Source organism: Gopherus evgoodei, unplaced genomic scaffold, assembly GCF_007399415.2.
Source record: "Gopherus evgoodei ecotype Sinaloan lineage unplaced genomic scaffold, rGopEvg1_v1.p scaffold_51_arrow_ctg1, whole genome shotgun sequence".
Taxonomy (NCBI): Eukaryota; Metazoa; Chordata; order Testudines; family Testudinidae; genus Gopherus; species Gopherus evgoodei.
In genome coordinates, this window is record NW_022060072.1 from 1,057,737 (window position 1) to 1,079,779 (window position 22,043).

The 22,043-nt window shown below is 68.9% G+C and overlaps 1 protein-coding gene across 7 annotated transcripts; it reads left to right on the forward strand.

Moving 5' to 3' along the window:
• The first annotated feature begins 1,887 nt into the window (after nt 1-1,887).
• On the forward strand, nt 1,888-20,265 carry PLD2 (phospholipase D2). Of its 7 annotated transcripts, none has more exons than XM_030547020.1 (25): nt 1,888-1,958; nt 4,343-4,474; nt 4,738-4,868; nt 5,578-5,720; nt 5,992-6,091; nt 7,745-7,810; nt 8,238-8,296; nt 8,735-8,827; nt 8,903-9,055; nt 10,008-10,157; nt 10,333-10,416; nt 10,857-10,935; nt 11,006-11,116; nt 12,523-12,690; nt 12,794-12,917; nt 13,958-14,076; nt 14,189-14,302; nt 14,693-14,797; nt 14,877-14,965; nt 16,131-16,244; nt 16,380-16,429; nt 17,465-17,599; nt 18,603-18,756; nt 18,893-19,010; nt 19,615-20,265. In XM_030547020.1, exons 2-25 carry the CDS (start codon nt 4,369-4,371, stop codon nt 19,837-19,839), a joined length of 2,790 nt encoding a protein of 929 aa, XP_030402880.1. In that variant the 5' UTR covers nt 1,888-1,958; nt 4,343-4,368; the 3' UTR covers nt 19,840-20,265. The 7 variants fall into 7 exon arrangements, with proteins under 7 accessions (XP_030402880.1, XP_030402878.1, XP_030402882.1 ...); XM_030547018.1 differs by having other exon boundaries at nt 1,898-1,958; nt 4,360-4,474; XM_030547019.1 differs by lacking the exon at nt 1,888-1,958 and adding an exon at nt 2,679-3,166 and having other exon boundaries at nt 4,360-4,474.
• Nucleotides 20,266-22,043: the final 1,778 nt, after the last annotated feature.

The following is a 22,043-nucleotide window of genomic DNA, read 5'->3' on the forward strand; positions in this document are numbered from 1 at the left end:
AGATCTGGTGGGGGGAATGGGGCAGATCTGGCGGGCAGGGAGGGGGATATGGGGATAGGAGGGATGTGGGGGTGGGCAGGGAGGATAGGGGGCAGGGCAGATCTGGTAGGTGGAATGGGGCAGGGCAGATCTGGTGGGGAGAATGGGTCAGATCTGGGGGACAGGGAGGGGGATATGGGAGTAGGAGGGATGTGGGGGTGGGCAGAGAGGAGGATGGGGGGACAAGGCAGATCTGGTGGGGGGAATGGGGCAGATCTGGTGGGCAGGGAGGGGGATATGGGGGTAGGAGGGATGGGGTGGGCAGGGAGGAGGATGGGGGGCAGGGCAGATCTGGGGGGCAGAGAGAGGGATATGGGGGTGGGCAGGGAGGAGGATGGGGGCAGGACAGATCTGGTGGGGGGCGCCCATGGAGAGGAATGGGGGGTAAATCTCGGGGGACAGGAAGGACATAGGGGTGGACAGGGAGGGGAAGGGGGGCAGGGAGCAGGCTGTGGGGGGTGCTCTCACCTGGGGGGCTGGGGGCCCCTTTCCGGCGCCCGGCCCAGGAGAAGCTGCGCAGGAGCCTCGCCCCCATCCTGCCGGGGGTCTGTGGGGCAGAGCAGGGGGTCAGGCAGGGCCCAGATGGGGGGTGCAGGGACTCTGCCCCCATGTCACTGGGGTGGGAGCTGACACCCAGCCCCGGCTGCCATGGCCCGATACCAACCAGGCTGGGAGCCCAGAGCATCCCCCAATCAGTGGGGCACAGACCCCCATGGCCCACCCCATCTTGTGCCGCTGCACCCCCGGTTCTCCCCCCTCCTGGGCTCTTTCGCTAGGCCCCCCTGCTGCACCCCTCTTCCCTGGGGGTCCCCCTACACCTCGTGCTGTGCCCCCCAGCATCACCCCCCTGTGCCCCCAACACTGTCCTCCCCTCCCCCAAAGACCTGGCCATCCCCCCAGCCACCCCTTACCTGGAGGTCTCTGGCTGGGAGGGTCCCCCGCGGCCCCCCCTGCTCTCGGCTCTGGGGCTGCCCCAGCGCGAGGTGTCCCCCCTCGCTGCAGCTGGCTCTGGGGTGTGTCTGCCGGGAGCGGCCTGGGACTGGCTGGGGTCCGCTCCGCCCTTGGCAAATACTGCCCCCCCCTCTCCCACCCGGGGCTGAGCTAACGGGCTGCGGGTAGGGAGTGAGGGGCACCGGCAGGGATGGGGGGTCCGAGCAGGGGGGCTGGGAGCCAGGACTCCTGGGTTCTCTCCCCGGCTCTGGGAGGGGAGTGGGGGCTGGTGGGTCAGAGCGGGGGGGCTGGGAGCCAGGACTCCTGGGTTCTCTCCCCGGCTCTGGGAGGGCAGTGGGGGCTGGTGGGTTAGAGCAGGGGGGCTGGGAGCCAGGACTCCTGGGTTCTCTCCCCAGCTCTGGGAGGGGAGTGGGGGCTGGTGGGTCAGAGCAGGGGGGCTGGGAGCCAGGACTCCTGGGTTCTCTCCCCAGCTCTGGGAGGGGAGGGGGGGCTGGTGGGTCAGAGCAGGGGGGCTGGGAGCCAGGACTCCTGGGTTCTCTCCCCAGCTCTGGGAGGGGAGTGGGGGCTGGTGGGTCAGAGCAGGGGGGCTGGGAGCCAGGACTCCTGGGTTCTCTCCCCGGCTCTGGGACTAGGCTGTGGGGGGGCTGCGGGTCAGGAATGAGGGGCACTGGTGGGGGCCGTGGGGTGCCCAGGACAGCGCAGGAGGGTGTGTTATTGTAGGGTCTCCCTGGAGCCCCATCCCAGGGGGTCCCACCACTGCCCCAGCTCCCCCCCAGTAGGGACCCCCCAGGCCGCCCCCTCCCGTCTGTGGGGCAGGGTGTCTCCCTGGCAGCCGGAGGAGGCCGGCCTGGGCTGTCCCGGGACCGGCTCCAAGCTCCCCCCACAACTTCCCCTTCCCGGCCCAGCGCCGCCGGGACCCACCCAGCCGCGCACCCCCAGGCCGTGGGGCCGGGCGGGGACACCCCTGGGTAAGTGTCGGGGTTTCCCGCGGGGGGGGCAGATCCTAGACCCCCTCCTCGTGCCCCCCCCCCCCAGGACGCCCCTCGCCCTGTGGGTCGCTGCTGCTGCAGGTCCCTCCCCTGGGGGGGGGAGACCTGGTCCCCGCCCCATAACAAGGGGAGGGCCCAGCTAGTTCTTGGGGGGGGGGTCCCGTTCACCCCTCCCCGTTTCCCGGAGCAACCTCAGCCCCCTGCTCCTCGCCGACGACGGGACCCTCCCCAGAAGCAGCCATGTGGGGGGGGGCTATGGGAACAGAGCCGCTCTCTGCTCCCCCCCACGCCAGTCTCGGTCCCCCACGTGACTCGGAACTGACTCAAAATCTCTGTTTGCTAATTACAACCGCAGGCTGGGCGGGGGGGGGCAGGGCTGGGCTGGGGGGCTGCGGGTCGGGAGTGAGGGGCACCGGCGGGGCTGTGGGGCAGGATTGAGCAGCACCAGGGGGCTGGCAAGGGCTGTGGGTTGAGGCTGGCGGGACTGGGGGCCACAGGTGGGGCAGGAGGATTGTGGGGTGGGGTGGACTGGGGGGTCTGGCGGGGCTGTGGGGCAGGATGATGGGTGGGGGAGGGCGGGGGGCCTGTGGGGTCAGAGGAAAGGGATCTGGCAGCGCAGTGGGGTTGGGTGGGGATCTCACCCCCCAGCCCTGGCCTAGCTGGGGGGTGAGGGGGGCTGCAGCCAAAGGCCGTGTCCCCCCCCCCCCCGCTAGCACAGGTCCCTCCCTGGGGCCCTCCCCATCCCCCTAGTGACTGACTGGGCCGCAGGCCAGAGGCCGCTGTTACATAAACAGCCGGGGGGGCTGCTCCCCCCGATTAACCCCATAATGGCCCCCACGTCACCGATGGATCAACCGGGTCATCCCCCACTTCCCCTGGGGGGCATTATCCGGGGGGCAGCTGGGCCTGACACCCCCCACCAGGAATTTGTCCCAGGAAACCCAGCCCCCCCCCCCCCCCCCCACGCTGCCATCCCGGATGCCTGGGTTCCCTCTCCCCTCCTCCCTGGGCCCCTAGGAGTGAGTGCCTGGTGCTGCCGTCCCGGACACCTGGGTCCCATCCCCCCAGCAATGCCCTGCTGGAGACCTGGCTGCATTCCCCATCCGTACCTCTCGGACTCCTGGGTCCCCCCATCAGCTGCATGAGGAAATCGCTCACCCCAGGGATTTCCCATTGCCAGGGGGCTGGTGGGTTAGAGCAGGGGGGGCCGGGAGCCAAGACTCCTGGGTTCTCTCCCCGGCTCTGGGAGGGGAGTGGGGGCTGGTGGGTCAGAGCAGGGGGGGCTGGGAGCCAGGACTCCTGGATTCTATCCCCGGCTCTGGGAGGGGAGTGGGGGCTGGTGGGTCAGAGCAGGGGGCTGGGAGCCAGGACTCCTGGGTTCTCTCCCTGGCTCTGGGAGGGGAGTGGGGGCTGGTGGGTTAGAGCAGGGGGGCTGGGAGCCAGGACTCCTGGGTTCTCTCCCTGGCTCTGGGAGGGGAGTGGGGGCTGGTGGGTCAGAGCAGGGGAGCTGGGAGCCAGGACTCCTGGCTTCTCTCCCTGGCTCTGGGAGGGGAGTGGGGGCTGGTGGGTCAGAGCAGGGGGGCTGGGAGACAGGACTCCTGGGGTCTCTCCCCGGCTCTGGGAGGGGAGTGGGGGCTGGTGGGTTAGAGCAGGGGGGGCTAGGAGCCAGGACTCCTGGGGTCTCTCCCCGGCTCTGGGAGGGGAGTGGGGGCTGGTGGGTTAGAGCAGGGGGGGCTGGGAGCCAGGACTCCTGGGTTCTCTCCCAGCTCTGGGAGGGGAGTGGGGGCTGGTGGGTCAGAGCAGGGGGGGCTGGGAGCCAGGACTCCTGGGTTCTCTCCCTAGCTCTGGGAGGGGAGTGGGGGCTGGTGGGTCAGAACAGGGGGGCTGGGAGCCAGGACTCCTGGGTTCTCTCCCCGGCTCTGGGAGGGGAGTGGGGACTGGGGGGTTAGAGCAGGGGGGGCTGGGAGCCAGGACTCCTGGGTTCTCTCCCCGGCTCTGGGAGGGGAGTGGGGACTGGGGGGTTAGAGCAGGGGGGGCTGGGAGCCAGGACTCCTGGGTTCTCTCCCCGGCTCTGGGAGGGGAGTGGGGGCTGGTGGGTTACAGCAGGGGGGGGCTGGGAGCCAGGACTCCTGGGTTCTCTCCCCGGCTCTGGGAGGGGAGTGGGGGCTGGTGGGTTACAGCAGGGGGGGGCTGGGAGCCAGGACTCCTGGGTTCTCTCCCCGGCTCTGGGAGGGGAGTGGGGGCTGGGAGCCAGGACTCCTGGGTTCTCTCCCCTGCTCTGGGAGGGGAGTGGGGGCTGGTGGGTCACAGCAGGGGGGGCTGGGAGCCAGGACTCCTGGGTTCTCTCCCCCTCCCCATCTCAGCTCCTCTCCGGGCACAGGCCGGCACCATGCAGACCCTGGCTGGCCCCTTCGCAGGGGGCACCTCGCTGGACGCCTCGGACCTGCAGGTGGACGGGGACGAAGTGGAGGGGCTGCGGGAGGGCGAGGAGGCAGGTGAGTGGGGAGGCACCCGGAGGTGGGGGGGGCTCCCTGGCACGCCATGGAGGGGGGGCAGCCCAAACCTCACAGCCAAGGGCTGAGTGTTGGGACCCTCCCCAGGAACCCAGGCGTCCTGGTGCCCAGCCCGCCCAAGCTGGGGTTCGGTGTGTCCATGTGTCCGGCACTGAGCAGGAGGCTTTTCCGCCTCCACGCATGTGGGGGAGGGAGATGGGGGGGTCCGTGTGTCTGCCCCCCTGACCCATGCGTCCGTCCCGCAGGGGGCCCACAGCACCCCTTCCTGGTGGTCTATGACCTGAAGCCATTCAAATCGCAGGGGCCGGTGTTTGCCAAGGGGGTGCCCGTCACCGCCCGGGTGGAGGGCACCGAGCGGTACACCACAGGCTCCAAGGTGAGTAGCGCAGGGGGCCCGGACGCCTGGGTTCTCTGTTCAGCTCTAGGAGGGGAGTGGGGGCTGGTGGGTCAGAGCAGGGGGCCTGGGAGCCAGGACTCCTGGGTTCTCTCCCCAGCTCTGGGAGGGGAGTGGGGGCTGATAGGTTAGAGCAGGGGGGCTGGGAGCCAGGACTCCTGGGTTCTCTCCCCGGCTCTGGGAGGGGAGTGGGGGCTGGTGGGTTAGAGCAGGGGGGCTGGGAGCCAGGACTCCTGGGTTCTCTCCCCGGCTCTGGGAGGGGAGTGGGGGCTGGTGGGTCAGAGCAGGGGGGCTGGGAGCCAGGACTCCCGGGTTCTCTCCCCGGCGCTGGGAGGGGAGTGGGGGCTGGTGGGTCAGAGCAGGGGGGCTGGGAGCCAGGACTCCTGGGTTCTCTCCCTGGCTCTGGGAGGGGAGTGGGGGCTGGGGGGTCAGAGCAGGGGGGCTGGGAGCCAGGACTCCTGGGTTCTCTCCCCGGCTCTGGGAGGGGAGTGGGGGCTGGTGGGTCAGAGCAGGGGGGGCTGGGAGCCAGGACTCCTGGGTTCTCTCCCTGGCTCTGGGAGGGGAGTGGCGGCTGGTGGGTCAGAGCAAGGGGGCTGGGAGCCAGGACTCCTGGGTTCTCTCCCCGGCTCTAGGAGGGCCGTGGGTCAGAGCAGGGGCTGGCAGCCTGCACTCCGGGGGTCTCTCCCCACAGATCCGGCCCAGCACGCTGTACTCCCTGTGGCTGACCCACGGGGATTTCACCTGGACCATGAAGAAGAAGTTCAGGCACTTCCAGGAGCTGCACCGCGACCTGATGAGACACAAGATCTTCATGAGCTTCCTGCCCCTCTCCAGGTCCGAACCCCCACCCCCTGCAGCGGGGCCTGTGCCGCAGGCACCCCCCCCCAGCCCCGGTCCCTGCTTCCCCACACGGCAGCTGCCTTCTCCTGAGCCGCGTTCTCCAGGCCTGGCCCCAGACTGGTCTCCAAAGCAACTAGCTGCCCAAAACCATCCCAGAATAACCCTCCTGGGGCAGGGGCTGGCTGGCTCGGGTGGGGGGCAGGGAATGGGGCAGGGGCCTGTCCCCCCTAAGTCTCACCCCATCTCTGATTCCACACCCCCCCAGGTTTGCTGTCCATGGGTCGCGCACAGAGGCCACCTCTCTGGAGATGCCTGCCCTGCCGCATGGGGGTGATGGCACTTCCAGACGCCCCTCCAGCAAACAGGTAGGGGGTGGGGGGGGCGGATGCTGGAGGGTAAATCACAGGCGTTTGGCATGTGGGGTTTTCTCTTTTCTCGCCGGCCGGTGACCCGGCCCGGGCCCCCCGGCGCTGGCCAGGAGTCAAGGCTCTGGCTTCACGCCCTCATTTCCCCAGAGACGCCATCCGGCTTGGCTTCCTCCGGAGTCTGAAATTACTGCCGGAGGCGGCCTTGTTGTGTCTTAGCCGAGGTTCCCGAGAGATTGAGTCACGGTTTGGGGGCTCTCCCCAGCTCTGGGGGCTTGTGGGTTACAGCTGGGGGGGGGCTGGAAGCCAGGACTCCTGGGTTCTCCCCCCGGCTCTGGGAGGGGAGTGGGGGCTGGTGGGTTAGAGCAGGGGGGCTGGGAGCCAGGACTCCTGGGTTCTCTCCCCGGGCTGGGAGGGCAGTGGGGACTGGTGGGTTAGAGCAGGGGGGCTGGAAGCCAGGACTCTTGGGTTCTCTCCCCGGCTCTGGGAGGGCAGTGGGGGCTGGTGGGTTAGAGCAGGGGGGCTGGGAGCCAGGACTCCTGGGTTCTCTCCCCGGGCTGGGAGGGCAGTGGGGACTGGTGGGTTAGAGCAGGGGGGCTGGGAGCCAGGACTCCTGGGTTCGCTCCCCAGCTCTGGGAGGGGAGTGGGGGCTGGTGGTTAGAGCAGGGGGCCTGGGAGCCAGGACTCCTGGGTTCTCTCCCCGGCTCTGGGAGGGCAGTGGGGCTGGTGGGTTAGAGCAGTGGGGCTGGGAGCCAGGACTCCTGGGTTCTCTCCCCGGCTCTGGGAGGGGAGTGGGGGCTGGTGGTTAGAGCAGGGGGCCTGGGAGCCAGGACTCCTGGGTTCTCTCCCCGGCGCTGGGAGGGCAGTGGGGGCTGGTGGGTTAGAGCGGGGAGGCTGGGATCCAGGACTCCTGGGTTCTCTCCCCAGCTCTGGGAGGGGAGTGGGGGCTGGTGGGTTAGAGCAGGGGGGCTGGGAGCCAGGACTCCTGGGTTCTCTCCCCGGTTCTGGGAGGGCAGTGGGGGCTGGTGGTTAGAGCGGGGAGGCTGGGATCCAGGACTCCTGGGTTCTCTCCCCGGCTCTGGGAGGGCAGTGGGGGCTGGTGGGTCAGAGCAGGGGGGCTGGGAGCCAGGACTCCTGGGTTCTCTCCCTGGCGCTGGGAGGGCAGTGGGGGCTGGTGGGTTAGAGCAGGGGGGGCTGGGAGCCAGGACTCGGGGGTTCCATTCTCTGCCCCACTTGGGTGGAAAGTCGAATTCATGTCAAGTGAAAGCATTTTAATTAGTCCAATGCACCTGCCCTACACCCGCTGGCCTGGTAAGACCGGGGCTCTCGGCCCGTCCGGCGTTCAGGAGGGAGCCACGGACCGAGGGAAGCAGGATCTGGTGCCTGAGAACTCAACTGATTGTGTCCGGTCCCCGGGTCCTGGCAGCTTTTAGAGCTAATAGATCTCGGCCTGGTTCCGTCCAACCCAGGGGGGTTTATCCCCTGTGCCAGTGAGGGGAGCAGAGATTTAGGGCAGAGGGAGCCCCTCGGAGGGACGGGGAGATAGGGAGCCGTTGAAGGCAGCAGAGGACGTGTGGGGCAGCTGGGGGGGGCACCCAGGCCAAACTCCCTCTCTCAGTGTGGGGTTCTCACACCTTCCCTTGCTCCCCACAGAAGTACCTCGAGAGCTACCTGAACTCCCTGCTGGCAATGTCCTTCTACCGCAACTACCACGCCATGGTAAGGAAGCGGGCCCCCCACGGCCCCCCCTTCAACTTCCTGGACTCCTGGGTTCTCTCCCCGGCTCTGGCAGGGGAGTGGGAGCTGGTGGGTTAGAGCAGGGGGGGCTGGGAGCCAGGACTCCTGGGTTCTCTCCCCGGCTCTGGGAGGGGAGTGGGGGCTGGTGGGTTAGAGCAGGGGGGGCTGGGATCCAGGACTCCTGGGTTCTCTGCCCGGCTCTGGGAGGGGAGTGGGGGCTGGTGGGTTAGAGCAGGGGGGGCTGGGAGCCCGGACTCCTGGGTTCTCTCCCTGGCTCTGGGAGGGGAGTGGGGGCTGGTGGGTTAGAGCAGGGGGGGCTGGGAGCCAGGACTCCTGGGTTCCATTCTCTGCCCTGCCTCTGTGCCTCAGTTTCCCCACGCCTGCCGCTCTGAGCAGCTCTCCCCTGCAGGTGGAGTTCCTGGATGTCAGCCAGCTCTCCTTCATCCCCGACCTGGGACCCAAGGGCCTGTGAGTCCAGTTCGCTTTCTCTGCCTGGGTTCTCCCTCTGGCTCTGGGAGGGGAGTGGGGGCTGGTGGGTCAGAGCAGGGGGGCTGGGAGCCAGGACTCCTGGGTTCTCCTTCGGGCTCTGGGAGGGGAGTGGGGGCTGGTGGGTCAGAGCAGGGGGGGCTGGGAGCCAGGACTCCTGGGTTCTCTCCCCGGCTCTGGGGGGGGAGTGGGGCTGGTGGGTGAGAGCAGGGGGGGCTGGGAGCCAGGACTCCTGGGTTCTCCCTCTGGCTCTGGGAGGGGAGTGGGGGCTGGTGGGTGAGAGCAGGGGGGGCTGGGAGCCAGGACTCCTGGGTTCTCCCTCTGGCTCTGGGAGGGGAGTGGGGCTGGTGGGTGAGAGCAGGGGGGGCTGGGAGCCAGGACTCCTGGGTTCTCTCCTCACTGACCTGGCTCTTGCTGCAGGGAGGGCATGATCCTGAAACGCTCCGGCGGGCACCGAATCCAGGGGCTCAACTGCTGTGGGCACCACCAGATCTGCTACCGCTGGTCGAAGAGGTGAGCTGGGGGGGCCAGGGCGGGGCCGGGGTCTGTGTGGCCCCCTCGCCCCTCACTGGCCCCGTCTCCCCCCAGGTGGCTGGTGGTGAAGGATTCCTTCCTGCTGTACCTCAAGCTGGAGTCGGGGGTCGTCTCCTTCGTGCTGCTCTTCGACCCGGGATTCAGCGTCATGGTGGGGAAGAAATCCACCGACAGCAAGTACGGGGTCCGCATCGAGAACAGTGCCAGGTCCGGACGCCAGGGTCCCACCCCGCCAAGGGGGGGTGACAGTGGGGGGCTGGGAGCCAGGACTCCTGGGTTCTCTCCCCGGCTCTGGGAGGGGAGGGGGGTTGGTGGTTAAAGCAATGGGGGCTGGGAGCCAGGACTCCTGGGTTCTCTCCCCGGCTCTGGGAGGGGAGTGGGGGCTGGTGGGTCAGAGCAGGGGGGGCTGGGAGCCAGGACTCCTGGGTTCTCTCCCTGGCTGTGGGAGAGGAGTGGGGGCTGGTGGGTCAGAGCAGGGGGGCTGGGAGCCAGAACTCCTGGGTTCTCTCCCTGGCTCTGGGAGGGGAGTGGGGGCTGGTGGGTTAGAGCAGGGGGGGCTGGGAGCCAGGACTCCTGGGTTCTCTCCCCGGCTCTGGGAGGGCAGTGGGGGCTGGTGGTTAGAGCAGTGGGGCTGGGAGCCAGGACTCCTGGGTTCTCCCCGGCTCTGGGAGGGGAGTGGGGGCTGGTGGTTAGAGCAGGGGGGGCTGGGAGCCAGGACTCCTGGGTTCTCTCCCCGGCTCTGGGAGGGCAGTGGGGGCTGGTGGTTAGAGCAGGGGGGGCTGGGAGCCAGGACTCCTGGGTTCTCTCCCCGGCTCTGGGAGGGGAGTGGGGGCTGGTGGGTTAGAGCAGGGGGGCTGGGAGCTAGGACTCCTGGGTTCTCTCCCCGGCTCTGGGAGAGGAGTGGGGGCTGGTGGTTAGAGCAGGGGGGCTGGGAGCCAGGACTCCTGGGTTCTCTCCCCGGCTCTGGGAGGGGCGTGGGGGCTGGTGGTTAGAGCAGGGGGGCTGGGAGCCAGGACTCCTGGGTTCTCTCCCCGGCTCTGGAAGGGGAGTGGGGGCTGGTGGTTAGAGCAGGGGGGGCTGGGAGCCAGGACTCCTGGGTTCTCTCCCTGGCTGTGGGAGAGGAGTGGGGGCTGGTTTGTGATTCCCCCCCCCCCGGCAGGACGCTGATACTGAAGTGCAGCAGCTACCGGCAGGCGCGCTGGTGGGGGCAGGAGATCATGGACCTGGCCGCGGAGCAGGGGAAGGATTTCCTGCGGCTGCATCGCCACCAGGCCTTCGCGCCCGTCCGCGAGGGCACCCCTGCCCGCTGGTGAGGGGGGGCCAGGGACACTCGGCCCCAACGGGGAGGGCTCGGTATCCTGCATGCAGGGGGTGGGGGGAGTGAGATGGGGCAGGTCTCCGCGCTGGGGAATCGGGGTAATGGGGGCGGATGGGGGGGTCACCAGCCCCCCGAGGTTCCAGTCTCTCTCCCGCCCCCCTGGCAGGTTCGTGAACGGCGCCGGGTACTTTGCGGCTGTGGCTGATGCACTGATGCAAGCGAAGGAGGAAATTTATATCGCTGACTGGTGGTGAGCGCCCCCCTGCTGCCCCCCTGGGCCCTGGCCTGCCCCCCTGCAGCCCCCCCGGCCCTGGCCTGCCCCCCTGCAGCCCCCCCCAGGCCCTGGTCTGCCTCCCTGCAGCCCCCGGGCCCTGGCCTGCCCCCTGGCCCTCACACGCACCCTCTGCCCCCCCAGGTCCTGACTCTGTGCTGTTCACCCTCCCCGCTCTACAGCTCTGCCCCCAACCTTGGCCCTGCCTCCCCCTCTGGGGCCCAGCCCCACGCCCCTCCTGGGAGTGCGCTGGATTCCACTGATCTGCCGCTCGGAGATCTTGGACGCCGCAGCCCCACAGCTTGGGGGTCTCGCCGGGCAGGGTGGGACCTCAAGGGGTCCAGCCCCCCACACTGAGCCTGGCGGAGGGGGTGCCGGGGGCAAAACCCACCCCAATCCAGGCCCCTCTGTGCCCGCAGGCTGAGCCCTGAGATGCACCTGAAGCGCCCGGCGCAGACGGACGACTGGCGCCTGGATATCCTCCTAAAGCACAAGGCGGTGAGTGCCCCGGGGCGCGGGGGTCCCCCCGGCCCCCCCGGCCCCCCTAATGCCCTGCCTGCCCCCCCAGGAGGAGGGCGTGCGGGTCTGCGTGCTGCTTTTCAAGGAGGTGGAGCTGGCCCTGGGCATCAACAGCGGCTACAGCAAGCGGGCCCTCATGCTGCTGCACCCCAACGTCAAGGTAGGGGACCCAGGCATCCGGGATGCAGAACAGGGGGCCTGGAGGTGGGACCCAGGCGTCCGGGATGGCGGCACAGGGAGGGGAGACGGGACCCTGGCGTCCGGGAGGGCGGCGCAGGGAGGGGAGACGGGACCCCGGCGTCCGGGAGGGCGGCGCAGGGAGGGGAGACGGGGCCCGGGCGTCCGTGATGGCGGCGCAGGGAGGGGAGACGGGACCCCGGCGTCCGGGAGGGCGGCGCAGGGAGGGGAGACGGGACCCCGGCGTCCGGGAGGGCGGCGCAGGGAGGGGAGACGGGACCCCGGGCGTCCGGGATGGCGGCACAGGGAGGGGAGACGGGACCCCGGCGTCCGGGAGGGCGGCGCAGGGAGGGGAGACGGGACCCCGGGCGTCCGTGACGGCGGCGCAGGGAGGGGAGACGGGACCCGGGCGTCCGTGACGGCGGCGCAGGGAGGGGAGACGGGACCCCGGCGTCCGGGAGGGCGGCGCAGGGAGGGGAGACGGGACCCCGGGCGTCCGGGAGGGCGGCGCAGGGAGGGGAGACGGGACCCTGGCGTCCGGGAGGGCGGCGCAGGGAGGGGAGACGGGACCCTGGCGTCCGTGACGGCGGCGCAGGGAGGGGAGACGGGACCCCGGCGTCCGGGAGGGCGGCGCAGGGAGGGGAGACGGGACCCCGGCGTCCGGGAGGGCGGCGCAGGGAGGGGAGACGGGACCCCTGCGTCCGGGAGGGCGGCGCAGGGAGGGGAGACGGGACCCGGGCGTCCGTGAGGGCGGCGCAGGGAGGGGAGACGGGACCCGGGCGTCCGTGAGGGCGGCGCAGGGAGGGGAGACGGGACCCGGGCGTCCGTGATGGCGGCGCAGGGAGGGGAGACGGGACCCCGGCGTCCGGGAGGGCGGCGCAGGGAGGGGAGACGGGACCCCGGCGTCCGGGAGGGCGGCGCAGGGAGGGGAGACGGGACCCGGGCGTCCGGGAGGGCGGCGCAGGGAGGGGAGACGGGGCCCGGGCGTCCGTGATGGCGGCGCAGGGAGGGGAGACGGGACCCGGGCGTCCGTGAGGGCGGCGCAGGGAGGGGAGACGGGACCCGGGCGTCCGTGATGGCGGCGCAGGGAGGGGAGACGGGACCCCGGCGTCCGGGAGGGCGGCGCAGGGAGGGGAGACGGGACCCGGGCGTCCGTGAGGGCGGCGCAGGGAGGGGAGACGGGACCCGGGCGTCCGTGATGGTGGCCCAGGGAGGGGAGACGGGACCCCGGCGTCCGGGAGGGCGGCGCAGGGAGGGGAGACGGGACCCGGGCGTCCGTGATGGCAGCCCAGGGAGGGGAGACGGGACCCCGGCGTCCGGGAGGGCGGAGCAGGGAGGGGAGACTGACCCGGGTGAAGGGTCTCTAAGCCGTCTCGCCCCCCGGCCCAGGTGATGCGCCACCCCGACCACGTCTCCTCCGCCGTGTTCCTGTGGGCTCACCACGAGAAGCTGGTGGTGGTGGACCAGAGCGTGGCCTTTCTCGGGGGGCTGGACCTGGCCTACGGGCGCTGGGACGACCACCACTACCGGCTCACCGACCTGCTCCCCCACACCAAGGTCAGAGCCCCCTCCTGCCCTGGGGAGCCGCCTGCCCCAGGCCTCCCCCCTTCTCTCCCTGGGCAGTGACCCCACTCCCTACGCTGGGCGCTGTCTCCCTCAGAGCGGGGCCCTCCTTGGGGAAGAGCCGCCTGTCGACCTGGCTGCCAACCAGCAACTCTGGCTGGGCAAAGACTACAGCAACCTCATCACCAAGGACTGGGTGCAGCTCGACCGGCCCTTCGAAGGTGATCGGGGGGTCCCTCCGGCATTTGGCTGGGGTGGGGAGCTGGGCTGGGCAGTGTGCGTGGCAGCCAGTGCGTGCCGGGGGCTGACTATGGACTACCTCCCTTTAACTCTGCCCCTGGCGTGTGTATGAGAGCGTTACATCCCCTTAACTGTGCCCATGAGAGCATTACATCCCCTTAACGGTGCCCATGAGAGCATTACATCCCCTTAACAGTGCCCATTAGAGCATTACATCCCTTTCACTGTGCCCCTGAGAGGGTTACACCTTCTTAACGGTGCCCATGAAAGCATTACACCCCTTAACTGTGCCCCTGAGAGCATTACACACCCTTAACAGCATCACTGTGCCCCTGAAAGTGTTACACCTCCTTAACGGTGCCTGTTAGAGCATTACATCTCCTTCACTGTGCCTCTGAGAGCATTACACCCCAGTAACTGAGCCCTTGAGAGCTTGACATCACCTTAACTGTGCCCCTGACAGTGTTACATCCCCTTAACTGTTCCTGTGAAAGTGTTACATCCCCTTAACTGTGCCCCTGAAAGCATTACACCCCCTTAACTGTGCCCGTTAGAGTGTTACACCTCCTTAATGGTGCCCATGAAAGCATTACATCTCCTTAACTATGCCCCTGAGAGCATTACAGCCTCTTAACTGTGCCCCTGAGTGTTACACCTCCTTAACTGTGCCCATTAGGGTGTTACATCCCCTTAACAGTACCTGTGAGAGCATTACACCCCAGTAAGTTGGCCCTTGAGAGCTTGACATCACCTTAACAGTGCCCCTGAGAGCGTTACATCCCCTTAACTGTTCCTGTGAAAGTGTTACATCTCCTTAACTGTGCCCTTCCATGGAGGGAGCCCTAGTGGACCTCCCTCCTCCCCTTCACAACACAGCACCCTCCCCCCAGTGGGTGAGGTCCGACCCCCGACTCTGCCCTGTAGCCAAGGTGACCCAGGCCCAGATGGATTGGGGCTGGGGACTGTTGGACACGGGTTCCAGCCCCTGCCCGGCTGCTGACCGGCTCCCGCCGGGGGTCAGATTTCATCGACAGGACCCGGATGCCCCGGATGCCCTGGCGGGACGTGGGGGTGGCCATGCACGGCAGAGCTGCCCGCGACGTCGCCCGTCACTTCATCCAGCGCTGGAATTTCACCAAGGTCCGGGGCCCGACTTGGGGGGCGGGGGGGTCCCAACGGGGCGGGCCCGTGTCCCGGGGAGGGGGGTTGGTACCTGCGGTCGCTCCCACCGCCCACCTCCCCTCTGTTGCAGACGGTGAAGAACAAGTACCGGGGCCCGGAGTACCCCTGCCTGCTCCCCAAGTCGCTCAGCGCCGCCCACCGCCTGCCCGGCACCCTCGCCGGCGCCCAGTGTGCCGACGTGCAGGTCAGTGGGAGCCCTGGGGGGCGAGGGCTGGGGGGCACCGAACGGGCACAGGTCACCCGATGGGCCCAGGGAAGGGGGGGTGGGCAAGGGAATCACCCGATGGGCCCAGGGAAGGGGGGGTGGGGAAGGGAATCACCCGATGGGCCCAGGGAATGGGGGGGGGAATCACCCGATGGGCCCAGGGAAGGGGGGGTGGGGAAGGGAATCACCCGATGGGCCCAGGGAATGGGGGGGGGAATCACCCGATGGGCCCAGGGAAGGGGGGGTGGGGAAGGGAATCACCCGATGGGCCCAGGGGGTCACTCTCTGGGCCCAGGGCATTAGGGGTCTCGGGGTGGGGGACATGCAGTTGCAGGGCCCCCCCTCAGCCTGCCCCCCGCCGCCCCCCAGGTGCTGCGCTCCGTGGATCGCTGGTCGGCCGGGACCCACGAGTGCTCCATCTACAACGCCTACTTGAGCGTGATCGAGAGCAGCCGGCACTACGTCTACATCGAGGTGGGGCTGGGCCGGGGAGGGGGGGGCGCTGGGGCTGGGGGGGTGCTCAGCCCGGCTCTCACCCCCCATCTCCCCCCAGAACCAGTTCTTCATCAGCTGCGCGGAAGGGCCGGCGGTGCTCAACATGGTGGGGGACGCCATCGTCGGCCGCATCCTGCGCGCCCACAGGTCACCCCGATGTCGGGGGGATGGGACCCTGGCATCTGTCACTCCCCGGGGGATCCCGGTGTCTGTCATGCCCGGGGGGGGAACCCGGCGTCTGTCAGGCCCCGGGGGGAGAACCCAGCGTCTGTCAGGCCCCAGGGGGGGATCCCGGTGTCTGTCAGGCCCCGGGGGGGGAACCTGACGTCTGTCAGGCCCCGGGGGGAGAACCCAGTGTCTGTCAGGCCCCGGGGGGATCCCGGTGTCTGTCAGGCCCCAGGGGGGGATCCCGGTGTCTGTCAGGCCCCAGGGGGGGATCCTGGCGTCTGTCACGCCCGGGGGGGGGAACCCAGCGTCTGTCAGGCCCCAGGGGGGGATCCCGGTGTCTGTCATGCCCGGGGGGGGAACCTGACGTCTGTCAGGCCCCAGGGGGAGAACCCAGCGTCTGTCAGGCCCCAGGGGGAGATCCCGGTGTCTGTCCCGCCCGGGGGGGGAACCTGACGTCTGTCAGGCCCCAGGGGGAGAACCCAGCGTCTGTCAGGCCCCAGGGGGGGATCCCGGTGTCTGTCAGGCCCCAGGGAGGGATCCTGGCATCTGTCACGCCCGGGGGGGGGAACCCGGTGTCTGTCAGGCCCCGGGGGGATCCCGGTGTCTGTCAGGCCCCAGGGGGGGATCCCGGTGTCTGTCAGGCCCCAGGGGGGGATCCTGGCGTCTGTCACGCCCGGGGGGGGGGGAACCCAGCGTCTGTCAGGCCCCGGGGGGAGAACCCAGCGTCTGTCAGGCCCCAGGGGGGGATCCCGGTGTCTGTCACACCCGGGGGGGGAACCTGACGTCTGTCAGGCCCCGGGGGGGGGGGGAACCCAGCGTCTGTCAGGCCCCAGGGGGGGATCCCGGTGTCTGTCAGGCCCCAGGGGGGGATCCCGGTGTCTGTCACGCCCGGGGGGGAAACCTGACGTCTGTCAGGCCCCGGGGGGAGAACCCAGCGTCTGTCACGCTCTGGCGGGGGTCTCGGTGTCTGTCACAGCCTGGGGTGGGGGGTGAGGGAGGGGGCAGGGTCCCATTGTGGTGGGCTGTGAGGGGGGGGTCGCTCAGGACCAGGATGGGGGAACCCCAGGACTGGCCCTGGGGAGGGGGACGCACCTCATGTTTCGCTGGGTGGGGGCAGGACTAACTCTCCCCGTCCCCCCCCCAGGGAGAAGACGCGGTTCCGGGTCTTCGTGCTGCTGCCCCTGCTGCCCGGCTTTGAGGGGGACATCGCCGAGGGGGGGGGGAACTCTATCCAGGCCATCCTGCACTTCACCTACCGGTATGGGGGGTAAGCCACCGGGGGTGGGGGAAGGGGAGCCCAGAACTAGTGTAATGGGGGAGGGGGCCCAGGAGAGGGTGAACTGGGGGGGCAGAGGGGTCCCACTCATTGGCTGCTTCTTTCTTTGTCCCCCAGGACGCTCTGCCGGGGCGACTCCTCCATCCTGTGCCGCCTGCAAGCCGCCAGTGAGTGTCGGGGGGGGGCGCACGGGAGGGCTCCACTCTGACCCCCCACTGCCCTCCCCGAGCCGGGGAGAGAACCCAGGAGTCCTGGCTCCCAGCCCCTCCCTGCTCTAACCACCAGTCCCCACTCCCCTCCCAGAGCCGGGGAGAGAACCCAGGAGTCCTGGCTCCCAGCCCCTCCCTGCTCTAACCACCAGTCCCCACTCCCCTCCCAGAGCCGGGGAGAGAACCCAGGAGTCCTGGCTCCCAGCCCCCATGCTCTAACCACCAGTCCCCACTCCCCTCCCAGAGCCAGGGAGAGAACCCAGGAGTCCTGGCTCCCAGCCCCTCCCTGCTCTAACCCACCAGCCCCCACTCCCCTCCCAGCGCCGGGGACAGAACCCAGGAGTCCTGGCTCCCAGCCCCCCTGTTCTAACCACCAGTCCCCACTCCCCTCCCAGAGCCAGGAGAGAACCCAGGAGTCCTGGCTCCCAGTCTCCCTGCTCTAACCCACCAGCCCCCACTCCCCTCCCAGAGCCGGAGAGAGAACCCAGGAGTCCTGGCTCCCAGCCCCCCTGCTCTAACCACCAGCCCCTACTCCCCTCCCAGAGCCGGGGAGAGAACCCAGGAGTCCTGACTCCCAGCCCCCCCCCCGCTGTGACCCACCAGCCCCCACTCCCCTCCTAGATTAGGGGAGAGAACCCAGGAGTCCTGGCTCCCAGCCCCCCTGCTCTGACCCACCAGCCTCACTCCCCTCCCAGAGCCAGGGAGAGAACCCAGGAGTCCTGGCTCCCAGCCCCTCCCTGCTCTAACCACCAGTCCCCACTCCCCTCCCAGAGCCAGGGAGAGAACCCAGGAGTCTTGGCTCCCAGCCCCTCCCTGCTCTAACCACCAGTCCCCACTCCCCTCCCAGCGCCGGGGAGAGAACCTCGGAGTGAGGGCTATGTCGGATGTCAGTATCCTGGCCAGGGAAGGACCCCAGCCCCCCATGAGCTCAGGACCCCCAGCCCTGGCACCCAGGGGGGCTGAGTAACCCCCGTTCTCCCCCCCCCCCCGCAGTCGGGGATGAGTGGAAGAACTACATCTCCATCTGCGGGCTGCGCACCCACGGGGAGCTGGGCGGCTCCCTGCTCACCGAGCTGATCTACATCCACAGCAAGCTGCTGATCGCCGACGACCGCCGGGTGCTTATCGGTGAGTGAGAGCCGGCGCGAACCCAGGAGTCCTGGCCCCTCACCTCCCTCCGCCGCTAACCCAGGAAAGGCCACTCGCCTACCAGAGCCGGCGCGAACCCAGGAGTCCTGGCCCCCCACCTCCCTCCGCCGCTAACCCAGGAAAGGCCACTCGCCTACCAGAGCCGGCGCGAACCCAGGAGTCCTGGCCCCTCACCTCCCTCCGCCGCTAACCCAGGAAAGGCCACTCGCCTACCAGAGCCGGCGCGAACCCAGGAGTCCTGGCCCCTCACCTCCCTCGGCCGCTAACCCAGGAAAGGCCACTCGCCTACCAGAGCCGGCGCGAACCCAGGAGTCCTGGCCCCCCACCTCCCTCCACCGCTAACCCGGGAAAGGCCACTCGCCTACCAGAGCCGGCGCGAACCCAGGAGTCCTGGCCCCCCACCTCCCTCCGCCGCTAACCCATGGAAGGTCACTCGCCTACCAGAGCTGGGGAGAGAATCCAGGAGTCCTGGCTCCCAGCCCCCCTGCTCTGACCCACCAGCCCCCACTCCGCTCCCAGAGCCAGGGAGAGAACCCAGGAGTCCTGGCTCCCAGCCCCCCTGCTCTGACCCACCAGCCCCCACTCCTGTCCCAGAGCCGGGGGGAGAACCCAGGAGTCCTGGCTCCCAGCCCCCCTGCTCTGACCCACCAGCCCCCACTCCCCTCCCAGAGCCGGGGAGAGAACCCAGAAGTCCTGGCTCCCAGCCCCCCCTGCTCTAACCACCAGCCCTCACTCCCCTCCCAGAGCCGGGGAGAGAACCCAGGAGTTCTGGCTCCCAGCTGAGTCAAGATTGAGGGGCTGCGGCAGAGCTGGGGGGAGCCCAGGGTTGGCAGGGGCTGTGAGTCGGGAGTGAGGGACACAGGCAGGGCTGGGCTGGCAGGGGCTGTGGGTCGGGAATGAGGGGCACCGGCAGAGCTGGGGGGGCTGCGGGTCAGGAGTGAGGGGCACCGGCAGAGCTCTGCCCCGTCCCTTGCCCCCCAAGGCTCTGCCAACATCAACGACCGCAGCCTGCTGGGCAGGCGGGACAGCGAGCTGGCCGTGCTGGTGGAGGACACGGAGCTGGTCCCGTCGGTCATGGATGGGCAGCCGTACCAGGCGGGGAAATTCGCACTCAGCCTGCGCCTCGACTGCTTCAGGTGGGCATGCGAGTCCCCTCCCCGTGGCTCTGTGCGTGCCCCTTGCCCTGCAGACTCGGGGTGCAATCCCACGCCCCCCATTGGATCGTTACCTGGGCACCGGCTCCTCATCCCAGCACTGGGCCCTTCTCCGCAGGTTGCTTCTGGGGGGATCAGGCACCTCCGGCCTCGACGTCCAGGATCCTCTCAGCGACGACTTCTTCCACGGGGTCTGGAAAGCCACCGCCCTGGCCAATGCCAACATCTACGATCAGGTGTGTGGGGAGCCTGGGGGCAGGGCCGGGCTGGTAGGGGCTGCGGGTCGGGAGTGAGGGGCACCGGCAGAGCTGGGGGAGCCCAGGGCTGGGCTAGTGGAGGCTGCGGGTCGGGAGTGAGGGGCACCGGCAGGGCTGGGGGAGCCCAGGGCTGGGCTAGTGGGGGCTGCGGGTCGGGAGTGAGGGGCACCGGCAGGGCTGGGGGAGCCCAGGGCTGGGCTAGTGGGGGCTGTGGGTCGGGAGTGAGGGGCACCAGCAGAACTGGGCGGGGCAGGGCTGGGCTGGCAGGGGCTGCGCGTCGGGAGTGAGGGGCACCGGCAGAGCTGGGGGGGGCAGTGCTGGGCTAGCAGGGGCTGCGCGTCGGGAGTGAGGGGCACCAGCAGAACTGGGGGGGGCAGGGCTGGGCTAGCAGGGGCTGTGGGTTGGGAGTGAGGGGCACCAGCAGAACTGGGGGGGGCAGGGCTGGGCTAGTGGGGGCTGCGCGTCGGGAGTGAGGGGCACCAGCAGAGCTGGAGGGGGCGGGGCTGGGCTGGCAGGGGCTGCGGTTCGGGAGTGAGGGGCATGGATTGCAGCCCCACCTGGCTCTGACCCACGCCCCCCCCAGGTGTTCCGCTGCCTCCCCAGCAACGCCGTGCGGTCGCTCCGGGCCCTGCGGGAGTACGCCGGGGTGCAGAACCTGGCCGGCGTCAGCCCGGACCTGGCCCGCCAACACCTGGCCCAGGTGCGGGGCCACCTGGTGCAGTTCCCCCTGCGGTTCCTGGCCGAGGAGTCCCTCCTGCCCCCCCTCAACAGCAAGGAGGGCATGATCCCCGTGGAGGTGTGGACCTAGACGCTCGTGGGGCTGGGACCTCTCCCTGCCTGGGGCATGCCCGCTTCATCTCCCCCCCGCTCTGGGCACCCCCCGGCGGTGACCAAAGACCCCCTCCGGCCGGCGAGGGGGGCTGGGACCTCTCCCTGCCTGGGACGTGCCCGCTTCATCTCCCCCCCTGCTCTGGGCACCCCCCGGCGGTGACCAGAGACCCCCTCCGGCCGGCGAGGGGGGCTGGGACATCTCCCTGCCTGGGGCGTGCCCGCTTCATCTCCCCCCCGCTCTGGGCACCCCCCGGCGGTGACCAGAGACCCCCTCCGGCCGGCGAGGGGGGCTGGGACCTCTCCCTGCCCAGGCCGTGCCCGCTTCATCTCCCCCCCGCTCTGGGCACCCCCCGGCAGTGACCAGAGACCCCCTCCAGCCGGCGAGGGGGGCTGGGACCTCTCCCTGCCTGGGGCGTGCCCACTTCATCTCCCCCCCGCTCTGGGCACCCCCCGGCGGTGACCAGAGACCCCCTCCGGCCGGCGAGGGGGGCTGGGACCAATTCTCTGCCCGCCTAGGGTACTGCTCAGCCCCTTTACCGCTCAGCCCCTTCCCTGACCCCAAGGGCTGACCCCTGGCGGACAGCCCGCCCCCGCCGCCCTGCATGTCCCCCCCATCACCACATTCCAGAGGCCAACTTCCCACCAGGGGGGGCGTCACACCCCCTCCCTGCTGCTACTAACCCTGAGTGTCACCCCCCGTCCCGCCCACTGGGCACCCCCCGGCCAGCGGGAGCCCTCGGGGCCCAGACCCACACAACACTACCGCTGCCCGCCGGGATGCCGGAGGTGGGCAAGGGAGGGACTCACATGCGCCCCGGGATCTACCCCGCCAGCAGCAGGGTGGCCCCCAGGGCGGGCGAGGGCGGTCCCTGGGGGTTCGCTGCCTGGCATCTCCATCCCCCTGTATTGGGACCAGCTCCGCAGCCTGCCACCAACCTGCTTTTCCGAGCTGGTTTGTTACATAAACGCTCTGAAACCGCAGCCCGTCTCTGTGGTTATTCCGCTCCGGGAAGGGGCGCCGGGCTCCCGGGGGACGGCCCCTGTGGGTGCCAGGTGGGCGCTGGCTTGGCAGAGGCAGGGAGAGGCCAGTGGGAGGCGCACGGGGACTGGCTACATGGAGAAAGTCTGGTGCGACTGTCCCGTGCCCGCAGGAGGGCATGCTGCAGCGAGAGTGGGGTGTCGGGGTGTGAGTATGTACAACCCCTGCTGTGTGTGTGTGTGTGTGTGTGTGCACCCCTGGGGTGTGCACACTCTGTGGGTGTGTATCTACACATCTTAGTGGGTGTATGTACACTCCTGCTGGGTGGGTGGCCAGGTGGATACGCTCCCTAGGGTGGAGGTGTGTGCACACTCTGGGGTGTGTGTATGTACACATTCTTGTGTGTTTACATCCCTGTTGGGGGTGTGGGTGTGTACACACTCTGTGGGGGTGGGGATGGACACTCTAGTGTCTGTGTACACACCCTAGGGGATGTGGGTATGTGTGGGGGTGTACACACTGTGGGTGTGGGTGTACGTGTATAGATGTGTGTGTATGCATTGTGGGGGGTATAGGTGTGTGTACATAGTGTGTGTGTGCGTGCGCATGCGTGTGCACACCCAAGGCAGTGGGGGGGGGTATAAGCATAGGTGTGTATACACATTGTGTGTGTGTCTGCGTAGAGGTATAGGTGTGTGTACACATTGTGTCTGTGTAGGTGTACAGGTATAGGTGTGTGCACACACTGTGTGTATGTGTGTGTCTGTGTAGGTATATAGGTGTACACACTGTGTGTGGGGGTGTGTAGATGTGTGTGTGTGTCTGTAGGTGTATAGGTGTACACACTGTGTGGGGGGTGTACAGGTGTGTGTGTCTGTGTAGGTATATAGGTGTACACAGTGTGTGTGGGGGGGTGTATAGGTGTGTGTGTGTGTGTCTGTGTAGGTGTATAGGTGTACACACTGTGTGGGGGGTGTACAGGTGTGTGTGTCTGTGTAGGTATATAGGTGTACACACTGTGTGGGGGGGTGTATAGGTGTGTGTGTGTGTGTCTGTGTAGGTGTATAGGTGTACACACTGTGTGGGGGGGTGTATAGGTGTGTGTGTGTGTCTGTGTAGGTGTATAGGTGTACACACTGTGTGGGGGGGTGTACAGGTGTGTGTGTCTGTGTAGGTGTATAGGTACGGGTGTGTGCACACAC

Excerpts from the sequence above, each read along its gene's own strand:
- PLD2 (XM_030547016.1), top strand. The coding sequence starts at position 4,521 with ATGGAGGGGGGGCAGCCCAAACCTCACAGCCAAGGGCTGAGTGTTGGG. Across the intron at positions 8,828-8,902 it reads TGCTACCGCTGGTCGAAGAG|GTGGCTGGTGGTGAAGGATT; the intron begins GTGAGCTGGGGG and ends GTCTCCCCCCAG. Across the intron at positions 11,117-12,522 it reads TGCTGCACCCCAACGTCAAG|GTGATGCGCCACCCCGACCA; the intron begins GTAGGGGACCCA and ends CCCCCGGCCCAG.